Source organism: Procambarus clarkii, chromosome 20, assembly GCF_040958095.1.
Source record: "Procambarus clarkii isolate CNS0578487 chromosome 20, FALCON_Pclarkii_2.0, whole genome shotgun sequence".
Classification (NCBI taxonomy): domain Eukaryota; kingdom Metazoa; phylum Arthropoda; class Malacostraca; order Decapoda; family Cambaridae; genus Procambarus; species Procambarus clarkii.
The window spans coordinates 19,518,110-19,530,223 of record NC_091169.1 but is presented as its reverse complement, the minus strand read 5'-3'; the positions used below and the strand labels follow the sequence as shown (position 1 = coordinate 19,530,223).

The window sequence follows — 12,114 nt, the reverse complement described above, 5'->3', positions numbered from 1 at the left end:
AGGCACCACTTAAGGTCCATAGCAGCGACAAAGTTGATCAAAGTTGGCTTAAGTTGAGCCTTAAGTTTCCAGCTCATCTTTGGACCGCTTTGAGCTGCCTCACTACAAACTTTTGTCAATCTCAAGTATAATTATTGTCTGGTTCGAGCCCAAGGCGAACATCCTGACAAAGGAGAGTAGCTAGGATCCTATGAGGATATGAATACTCCTATAAGGAACCTATTAGGATAAGGAACCTCACCTGGTGATCCATCAAACGGTGCTCAATCGTTCTATCCTGTCCAGGGTTCGAACGCGGGTCGTTTCGCTCGTGAGGCAAATGGGTGAAGTATTATCCAGTACACCACAGAATACTGTAAGTGTTGGAGGGCTGTGGCGTAGATTTTTGTACGATGCTTGAGAAAACGACCCAAACCGTCCCTTTTTACTCGTATTGTCTCTTGCCACTTAATGGAAACAGGGACATTATTCTTGTAGGAATTATACTAATCTGGCCAGAACATCGCGTCTTGCAGGGTCTGCGTTCGATCCCCCGACTATCCAAGTGGTTTGGCCGAGTACCTTTGCTCGTGTTCTTATGTCCTGATTCTAATCCAATGCTAATCCTGTTATCATATTTACCAGTTGGCCATTGATAAAGGATTGGAGATTATACGGAAGCCCTCAGATTTTTACCCTCATTTTTCAAATGTAACAGCCAGCACACACTAAAATATATATATATATATATATATATATATATATATATATATATATATATATATATATATATATATATATATATATATATATATATATATATTGGGGTATACTGGCAGCAGGTTTTCATTTAGACATATTTTTCAATAAAACGGACTGCATGTTGTGTTGATTATTTTCTTGTTTAGGGCTTCAATCCCTCTGACTAAAACTCTTGCATCTTGGTTTAATTATTTCGCAAATTGTGCTTTGTTGTGGTTTATTAGATATATAAAGGTTACAAGATGTACATTGGTTAATATAATTAGTGTTTAAAGGTTGTAGATCTCGTTTAGCTCCTCTGCATCCGGGCAGGAACCGAGGAAGTAGCAGGCGTTTCTTCTCTGGATCGCCACACTGAGACGCTGAAATAAGAAACTGGTGGCTTTTCGGTCTCTGGTAATGTCAACGAGCTTGGAACCCAATTCTTTGAGAAATCTTAAGGCAATGAAAATCCATGGAAATCTAGGTTCTTTACATCTTTTGGGATGATTTAGTAATAATTAGTAATTCATTTTGTCGGGGACAGACAGCCTGGGCATTATATATATATATATATATATATATATATATATATATATATATATATATATATATATATATATATATATATATATATATATATATATATATATATATATATAGAGGCATTAGGTGACAGGAAATGTGCCCAACCACTTCTATCCCGCACGGGATTCGAATCCCGGACGCCCAACTGCGAGTTGAGAACGAACTCATCCGTTCCAACGAAAGCCAACATCTCTCGTACGTAAACTTTCAAAAAAGAAGCCGGACTGGCTCTCATATTTCGGAGTCCATTGGACTTATCTGCTGTTGTTTTTATTGTGAAACAGCCGATATCATTCTCCGGTCGAGGACCGGGCCGCGGGGACACTAAAAAGCCCCGAAATCATCTCAAGATAACCTCAAGATTCTCCTGTACCGGAAACTAATAATTAGGTTTCTAGAAATTCGTTCAGGCATTTTACAATTATTTTCGTTATTCGTTTCTTTATTAATTCATTCATCTTCATTGGTCATCGTTACTCGACCTGATAAAGGTTCAAGACACAATCATATTGATATTTTTTGTATAAAACATCACTTTGTGTATAATTGGACCAATTCCTATTTGCTTATCTTATCCATATTGTTCGTATCATAATGAATATTATGTGATGTCTAATGTATAATTAACATAAAAAAATATTAGCCTAATATTGCCACTTTAAAAAAATAATAATGCATTTGAATTAAAAAAAAGATATATGATATATATACGAATTAATTTGTAAATTAAGTTCTTGAAATGTCAAAATAAAAATCACACATGTCAGGACGAGACTTATGGGTAATGAAACACGTTGTTATTTCTGTAAAACCTGTTATTTACATATAAAAATAAGTGAGTAGGAGCGGTGTGGAGACAGTAGCAGTAACTACAGCAGTAAGGAGCAGTGCCCAGAGTCGGCGTCCGGCGCAGGTGACCGACGACCCTCCCTGCATGGCTGCCGGGTACTCTCCTGAAGGGGAAGAGGAAGGTGGTTAGTGCAGGTGGTGATAAATAGGGGAGGAACTATCCTGGGGTAAGGTGGATGGTGTGTGAAGGTTAGTACTGGTGGTGTTGAACTTACACACGCATCTGTGATTCACAGGACCTATTACACCCACCTGTGAGTCCTAATGCCCATCTGTGAGTTCCAATACCCATCTGTGGGTCCCTACACCCACCTGTGAGTCCCAATACCCATCTGTGAGTCCCTACACCTACGTGTGAGTCCCAACACCCATCTGTGAGTCCCTACACCTACGTGTGAGTCCCAACACCCATCTGTGAGTCCCTACACCCGCCTGTGAGTCCCAAACACCCACCTGTGAGTCCCAACACCCACCTGTGAGTCCCTACACTCACCTGTGTGTCCCTACACCCACCTGTGAGTCCTCAACTCCCACCTGTGAGTCCCTACACCCACCTGTGAGTCCCCAACACCCATCTGTGAGCCCCAACACCCACCTGCGAGTCCCCTACACCCACCTGTGAGAACATGCACAGTAATGGAGTGTTCGAGTGAGTGCGCAGGACTGCAGGTGTAGACGCCAGAGTCCTGTGGTTGAGCATCTTTCACCACCAGCTGGCTCAGGCTTCGGCCACCCAGCTGCGTCCTCACCCACACCCTCAACCCGTCCTCCCGCACCATCTGTGGAGCAAGCACACACCTGTGTTAGTGCCACACACCTGCCTCAGTGCCACACCTGAGGAATACATAACCCTTGAATCTCGTCCTCAGGGTAAACCACAGGTTTACCCTGGGTAAACCACAGGTTTACCCTGAGGTTGGTGGTCAAAACCGTGAGGTTACTCACTGGGGGGGGGGAATATTTATCTTTGGCATCGTTAGGTTAAATTGGGTAGTTTATTTGACTGGGGAATTGGGATGTTATTCAAGCATTTATGACTTGTTATGGTGGCTAATAGGCGTTCGAGACGTCGTTAAGGCACACACAGTCACCAAGAAGCAGTTGAATTGTTTGATAATTTTCTCAGAGTGTGAGGAACTCTGTGTTTGGAGTTCTGTTGAGGAGACAGTTTGTGTGTGTGTGTGTGTGTGTGTGTGTGTGTGTGTGTGTGTGTGTGTGTGTGTGTGTGTGTGTGTGTGTGTGTGTGTGTGTGTGTGTGTGTGTGTGTGTGTGGGGGGCCCGTCTCATAGCGCTCTAGAACACACACGGTGGATAAACCCTCCACAAGAGAGCGTTTTACCTGGTTTTAGCGACCTCCTGCTTCGTTAACTCTCTTTCCCTTTAAAATGAATTAGTTTGTTAGAGAACTTTAGTTTTCTTTGGGAGAATTTCAGTTTTTTTGGGGGGAGTGGAATTTCAGGATTTAAGAAGGAATTCTGGATCTTTGTGAGAATTTGAGGGGTTTTGTAAGGATAATTCAGAAATGGTAAGAACATTGTTGGGTTTATATGGGAATTTGAAGCTTAGAGAGATAACTTCAGGATTTATGAAGAAGTTTTAGGGTTTGAGAGATAAATTGGTGGAATTCAGAGATAATTTTAGAGTTTGTGAGGAAACTTTAAGGTTCGTAAGGGCAGTTTAGGGTTCCAGAGATAACTTTGGAGTTTGTGAGATAATTTTAGAGGTTCTTGAGGGGTTCGTGGGGGTTAACACTGATTTTAGGGTGTATGAGATAATTTTAGGGTTTGTGAGATAATTTTAAGGTTTGTGAGATAATTTTAGGGTTTGTGAGATAATTTTAGGGTTTGTGAAATAATTTTAAGGTTTGTGAGATAATTTTAGGGTTTGTGAGATAATTCTAATCTTTGAAGGATAATTTCGGATTTTATGAAGGAATTATAGAAACACGACAGTAATATCGTTGATAATAACACCGATGAACAAGATAACCCCAAAAATATGAAACAAAATACTTTCTCAACAACCTGAAAACTTGGTGATCATTTATTACAGGATAATTTGATAACTACCGGTCATAACCTTCCCTGGTGATTATCGCCGAGTCACCTGGTGTGTGATAATTATATTTCTTGACACCTTGCGTGTCAGTAGCCGTGTCTGACACGTAAGTTACAGAAAGCCAGCAATAACAGTTAAGTGACACGCAAGATGCTGGGCGTTGTCGTTAATTAACGCAGAGGACGCCGAACGTAGCGGTTAAGTAAGCCAGTCGTCGTAGTTAAGTAATGCGCTAGTTGCTGGATGTAGCAGTTAAGTAACGCAGGCGTCGTTAGTTAAGTAACATGCTAGACGCTGGCCGTTTTGCTCTTAAGTAACAGAAAGCCAGATGGAATACCTACGTAACCGTTAAATAATACAATTGCAAGCAACTATTTCAACACCAATTACAGGACGCACACTACATTGGTTGTAGTATGCAACATTGAATGCAACATGATGCCTGTAGGCTTCTGCAACTGGTAACTAGCAAGAGAGAGCTACATCATAATAGCAACAATGAGCTCTGAAATGTTTAACATTGCAGAGCTCATCAGTGACCTCTCAAATTACTAATACAAAATGAAGAGGAGGATGGGACTAGGAGATCACACCTTTGCATGAGTTAATTTTATGTTTGATGATGTTCCTGGTGGTTCATTGGTGACACTCTCGCTCTGGACCTCGCCAGCGATTTGGTCTGGGTTCGAGCCCTAGCTAGGGAGGATTGACTAGAAGCCAATTCTTAACTGTTCCTCCCTGTTCCTAGCCTACCTGGAACCTGGCTGTTATCCGATTGGGACAACTGATATTTACGGCTAACCATGAGCTATGGGAAGGAAAATCTCTCAGTTTGCTAAAAGGAGTCAGCAGTCGTTTGCTCCTGTACCCACCTGTGTAAAACTAGTAGAGTAAGGCTTGCCATGAACTATGGGAAGGGAAAGCTCTCAGCCCCCTAACAGGAGTCTAGTCGTGTGTACCTTCACCTACCTATGGACAAAATAGGGAGAAGCCTTGAGTCGACGATGTAACCTGACTGAACAGATGGATACAAGGGAGAGATAACGTAACAAACAACTCAGAATACAGCGTCTTTCTGACTTGTGTAATTGGCAATGCATTCTAGCTGCGTCTACTACACCTTCACAACCTAAGGGGCATCCCATACCCAAGGAGTCTGTCTGAATAATCTCACAGCATCTTAAGCTTCGAGTCGTCGGATGGTGTTACAAGCAATGAGCCTGATTCCTCCATTCTTGACTATTACAGCACAGAAGGCTGCACTCCCCCTCCCCCAAAAATGCCTAAAGACCTCGTGGACGCTGTTAACGAGGCACTTGGAGAGTCTTGTGAGGTCAGCCAATAGGCACTGTGCTACTTCGCCGTGTACTGGGTTAGGCATTTATTTGATGTTCAGGAATTTTAGTCCCATGAAACCCCTTGCTAATCCAAGTGGGAGGAAGACATGGTTGCTTCGTTGACCAATCCACACACTAGAAAATGAAGGGACGACGACGTTTCGGACCGTCCTGGACCATTCTCATGTCGATTGTGTTTTAAGGTTAAGGAAATGTGGTAATGTGGGGGGGAGGAGGGGGAAGAGCATCAACCATTCTCAAGTCGAACTGCATCATCTTTTGTACGGTCACTGATGGTCGAGTGGTTAAGGTCTCCTGTACACCAGTGCCATAGTGCTCCTGGCAGTATGGGTTCGAGTCACTTCTGTTGTGTGGTGTTTTTAGTTGCATATATCCCTGGGGACCATTCAGGCTTATTCGCATTATATATATATATATATATATATATATATATATATATATATATATATATATATATATATATATATATATATATATATATATGCACCAGCAAGATTTATGAAGCTTCCTGCGTCAGCAATACTGTTTGTAAAACATATTTTACCCTCTACGTCGCTTCGAAATCACTAATCTAATTTTGTTCGTTGTGAGGGTACACGGGACAGAGCAAGTAACCTTAACTGACCTACGCTATAGCATATCAACAGACTAGAACACAAAGGCCTCACGCTAGCACATACCAGGATAACCACTAGTCGATATCGCCGATAACACTAACTTCAATATAAGATAACTAGTGGCTGTACCTGTAGGTCTAACCCCCATCACACAAAATAGCCCCACAAGACTAACTTTAGAAAGTGTCGTCGAAATATATCAAAGTCTGAATCAATATCAGGACATATATATATTTTTTGGTATTCAGTACATATGGACCTTAGGCACATATAGTTATAATATAAATCATATCTCTTCATTTTAGTGTCTTTAGCTCATCGTAATCTAATACCATAAATGCAACATATTAGCAACATAACAGGATATGGTAAAAACTCAACATACTGGCAACATAACACAGTACCACATATTAGCCACAACACAGTCCCACCATAATATCAACATCCGAGCAACATAACACAAACTCAACGTGCTTGCAACAGTACACAATCCTCTCACACCTGCAGCATAACTTAAAATAACAATCACACGATATTAGCAACATATCCCCACAATCACACGATATTAGCAACATACCCCCACAATCACACGATATTAGCAACATACCCCCACAATCACACGATATTAGCAACATACCCCCACAATCATACGATATTAGCAACATACCCCCACAATCACACGATATTAGCAACATACCCCCACAATCATACGATATTAGCAACATACCCCCACAATCATACGATATTAGCAACATACCCCCACAATCACACGATATTAGCAACATACCCCCACAATCACACGATATTAGCAACATACCCCCACAATCACACGATATTAGCAACATACCCCCACAATCACACGATATTAGCAACATACCACCACAATCACACGATATTAGCCAACATACCACCACAATCCTCCCAACCAGCAACCTAATTCACCCCAACATCAGAACACAATCTAGCCATAATTGTTTAAAATAGCATTTTCACCATACTAGCATCAAAGCACAATCCCACCACACTGGCATCGGAACACCATCCCGCTACACTGTAGCAACAAACAGTGTAGCGCCGCTATAAATAGCACGCCCCACACGGCCCTTTACTGACCAATCAGTGGCTGCGCTATTTGGCTCGCTAATACATCATGCTGGAGCACTAAGCCCTCTTGAACAGCGTGGGCGACGCTGAATGTGTCAGCAGTTTGGTGATCCAGTGAAACACTGCGGTTTTTACACTGCGCTAGCGAGCTGGCGCCCGTATTTCACTGCATAATAAAAGTTTGAGAGAAAAGTTCTGAATCCCACATTTATCCCCATTGTTCACAGTTTATTTTAGAAGTTTAAATATGTTGTAACAAACAAAATAAAAATGTGAAATTAGAATTTGTTACGGAATTTCATCTTCTTTGGAATATAAAAGCAATCTGGAAATTCCGTATGGAGTTGCACACTGATGACCAGCAAGTGATTGGGTTTGCAACGCAAATTCCAGAGTTTATAGTCAATCCTCTCTGCTTCCGGCACTGGATGCAATCCCTGAAACTGTGATCAGTTGTGTGGTTTAATCTAAACTTTGACGGTGTGTTGGGTATTAGGGGTTTCATTTAAACCATCACTGTGCTTCTTAAAGTGCCATATACCCCATCAGGGCAACTATTCATGCCCTCTCAGGCGAGCTACCTAATACCCAAACAGAAGAACTATTATGGCCACTACCGCAGGAGGGAACTAGCTGTTTGTGTCCCCCCAAAACTGTGTAGCACTTCCCAGGGGGAGCAATTAGTGTGCCGAGTAACTACTCAACTACAGGTGCCCCTCGTTCACCCTGGGGAGGACTTTATTTTTTTTATTAAAACTATTAAAATTGTATCAAATTTGGAATATATGAATAGACTGAATGTTATATATCTTTCTGCATATATGTATATAGATTTACAAATATGTATATTGGTTACTGTGTTCAGACTATACGGGCTGGGTTTTAATTTGTTATACTCATGGATAACAAGTAAAATACTAAACATTTAAATTATTTACATAGATCAATTGCATAAACATTGACCATTTTAGTCGCTGTTCAACTAAACTATTCCTTTAACTACTTTATGTTGGTTCAGCGCAACAAAACTAATTCTGATAAAATATTTCTTCCCAAATCGACTTTCATCATAATAAAAACTAAAAGTTTCAAAATATCTCTCTCCAAAAAGGCTACAAGAATTTAGTGTTTTATCGGAGATCCATGATAGCCTTTGATGTATATAAAAGGTTTTTTTACTTTGTACTTGCATCTCAAGCAGATATCGTTAACAAAGGGGGGGTGTATTGAGCAGATATTGGATCCTGCTAGTGTCACCATTAAACCCTCTTGAAGGGTTTTCTCCATACTGTTTAATTGTTTGTTTGTTAGAAACTAGTTTTTCAATCCCACCGCTGCCACCATTAGCCCCTGGAGGATATTTGTCTTCCGTCCTGTCTAACTTTATAAATATTAAAAGGACAATGTCTCAATTTGGGATTCCAATGGTACTGCAATTATGGTTACTAGGGAGTTGTCTACCATTTAAATTCGTCGTGGGTTAATAGGAAGCTCTCATACCACGGGATCTTACAAGTGCCACCATTAAAAAAAACAAATTAGTAATATAGGGACGTTTTTCATGTTTTTCATACCTGATTTTACGTAAAAATAATCGAATCTTGTAACATCACCGTTGGCCTCTTCAGGATAAATTTTTGTTTTGTATTTAAATACAAATACAAAATTTATTAGCAAAATGTTACCATTGGAAAACGTGCAGTAAAAATATGAGGGAGAGGTTTCTGGCAGATGACACAGAATACGGAGATGGTTCGAGGGGAAGAGCACGAAGGACCGAAGACCTTACTAGCTGGAAGAAACTGGATTTCAGGTCAGCCTCCCATGGATTCCAGGTCAGCACACCATGGATTCCAGGTCAGCATACCACGCATTCCAGGTCAGCATAGCTGTCAGTAGCTGTCTACCAACATGGTCGTTGCTTCAGGGCATCAATTGTGTACAATACATGGTTGTATTGTACCATCATTGGTCAACGGTCATGCTGTCAGTACCTGTCTACCACCTGTATTGGTGTATTGTAGCCTAACATACTATCTGCAAGGCCATACTGTGGCCTGGCTGTCAGTAGCCGTCTATCAGCATGGCTCTCAGTAGCCGTCTATCAGCATGGCTCTCAGTAGCCGTCTATCAGCATGGCCCTCAGTAGCCGTTTGTCAGCATGGCTCTCAGTAGCCGTCTGTCAGCATGGCTCTCAGTAGCCGTCTATCAGCATGGCTATTTCGTGGCAGCTCCCTGGAACACGATCGACCGTAGACCTGGGTAACAGTATGTCGTGCTAAACACCAATTTGTTTCAGTCATCTATTAGAGCCGTGTGGTAGTTCCCCCTGTGGGCTCCTTTTCCGATGTTCGCTGTCCGGGTGTCCGGTAACACTTGTGCAGTCATATATATATATATATATATATATATATATATATATATATATATATATATATATATATATATATATATATATATATATATATATATATATATATATATATATATATATATATATATATATATATATATATATAGCCTTCCAGCAACTGGCATAACAGGTACGCCTTAACCCTCTGCACCACCGCTCAGACCCTTAAAAGAGATGGTAATTTCGGAGTATTTAAATACTCCAAAGATCAACACCTCCCAAGAGCACCAGAGCAAGTGAGGGGTCATTTAGACGTTAATTTCATCAAGTCCCTGTTAATATGGGAAGACACAGTGTCTCTGCTTAAGGCACAACTCTCCTAAACACGAGAGTTAAGTATACAACTTTAGAACACTTTCCCACCAGGAGACTCGAACCCTAGCCAGCACAGAAGCCTTCCAGCAACTGGCATAACAGGTACGCCTTAACCCTCTGCACCACCGCTCAGACCCTTAAAAGAGATGGTAATTTCGGAGTATTTAAATACTCCAAAGATCAACACCTCCCAAGATCTTAACTCTCGTGTTTAGGAGAGTTGTGCCATATATATATATATATATATATATATATATATATATATATATATATATATATATATATATATATTATTAAATATGACCGAAAAAGTAAGATTAATAATTCTAACAGGAATTTTCTCAATCTTTCGTACATTTCTTTTCACTGTTGGAGGTAAATCAAAAATCAATTCTCCAAAATTCATTTTTATTTTTAGTCTGACGCGACACGAGCGCGTTTCGTAAAACTTATTACATTTTCAAAGACTTTAGTTTACAAATACACAACTGAATAGAACTTACGCATCTCCGATTTTATATCTACATTTCAGTGAGGTGGATGGGGTGAGGTGGCATTAATAGGGTATTAATTTCATCAACACAAGACAGAACAAGAGGTGGCATTAATAGGGTATTAATTTCATCAACACAAGACAGAACACGAAACAATGGGTATTGAATAGAAGTGATTGTAGAAAGCCTATTGGTCCATATTTCTTGATGCTTCTATATTGGAGCGGAGTCTTGAGGTGGGTAGAATATAGTTGTGCATTAATTGGCTGTTGATTGCTGGTGTTGACTTCTTGATGTGTAGTGCCTCGCAAACGTCAAGCCGCCTGCTATCGCTGTATCTATCGATGATTTCTGTGTTGTTTACTAGGATTTCTCTGGCGATGGTTTGGTTGTGGGAAGAGATTATATGTTCCTTAATGGAGCCCTGTTGCTTATGCATCGTTAAACGCCTAGAAAGAGATGTTGTTGTCTTGCCTATATACTGTTTTTTTTGGAGCTTACAGTCCCCAAGAGGGCATTTGAAGGCATAGACGACGTTAGTCTCTTTTAAAGCGTTCTGTTTTGTGTCTGGAGAGTTTCTCATGAGTAGGCTGGCCGTTTTTCTGGTTTTACAGTAAATCGTCAGTTGTATCCTCTGATTTTTGTCTGTAGGGATAACGTTTCTATTAACAATATCTTTCAGGACCCTTTCCTCCGTTTTATGAGCTGTGGAAAAGAAGTTCCTGTAAAATAGTCTGATAGGGGGTATAGGTGTTGTGTTAGTTGTCTCTTCAGAGGTTGCATGGCATGGAGGTTCAGTTGTCTGAAGAGACAACTAACACAACACCTATACCCCCTATCAGACTATTTTACAGGAACTTCTTTTCCACAGCTCATAAAACGGAGGAAAGGGTCCTGAAAGATATTGTTAATAGAAACGTTATCCCTACAGACAAAAATCAGAGGATACCACTGACGATTTACTATAAAACTAGAAAAACGGCCAGCCTACTCATGAGAAAGTCTCCAGACACAAAACAGAACGCTTTAAAAGAGACTAACGTCGTCTATGCCTTCAAATGCCCTCTTGGGGACTGTAAGCTCCAAAAAACCCAGTATATAGGCAAGACAACAACATCTCTTTCTAGGCGTTTAACGATGCATAAGCAACAGGGCTCCATTAAGGAACATATAATCTCTTCCCACAACCAAACCATCGCCAGAGAAATCCTAGTAAACAACACAGAAATCATCGATAGATACAGCGATAGCAGGCGGCTTGACGTTTGCGAGGCACTACACATCAAGAAGTCAACACCAGCAATCAACAGCCAATTAATGCACAACTATATTCTACCCACCTCAAGACTCCGCTCCAATATAGAAGCATCAAGAAATATGGACCAATAGGCTTTCTACAATCACTTCTATTCAATACCCATTGTTTCGTGTTCTGTCTTGTGTTGATGAAATTAATACCCTATTAATGCCACCTCACCCCATCCACCTCTCTCAAATGTAGATATAAAATCGGAGATGCGTAAGTTCTATTCAGTTGTGTATTTGTAAACTAAAGTCTTTGAAAATGTAATAAGTTTTACGAAACGCGCTCGTGTCGC

At 40.6% G+C, this 12,114-nt stretch overlaps 1 protein-coding gene across 1 annotated transcript in view; it reads right to left on the bottom strand.

The window, feature by feature from the left end:
• Positions 1-2,107: 2,107 nt before the first annotated feature.
• Positions 2,108-12,114, bottom strand: part of LOC123755369 (protein turtle homolog B) — a 100,458-nt gene continuing 90,451 nt past the window's right edge. Inside the window, exons 6-7 of the mRNA XM_045737927.2 lie at positions 2,774-2,936; positions 2,108-2,261 (exon numbers count right to left, since the gene is read on the bottom strand). Coding sequence (XP_045593883.1) covers positions 2,128-2,261; positions 2,774-2,936 — 297 coding nt within the window. The 3' untranslated portion in view covers positions 2,108-2,127. The remainder of the gene's footprint in view (positions 2,262-2,773; positions 2,937-12,114) is intronic.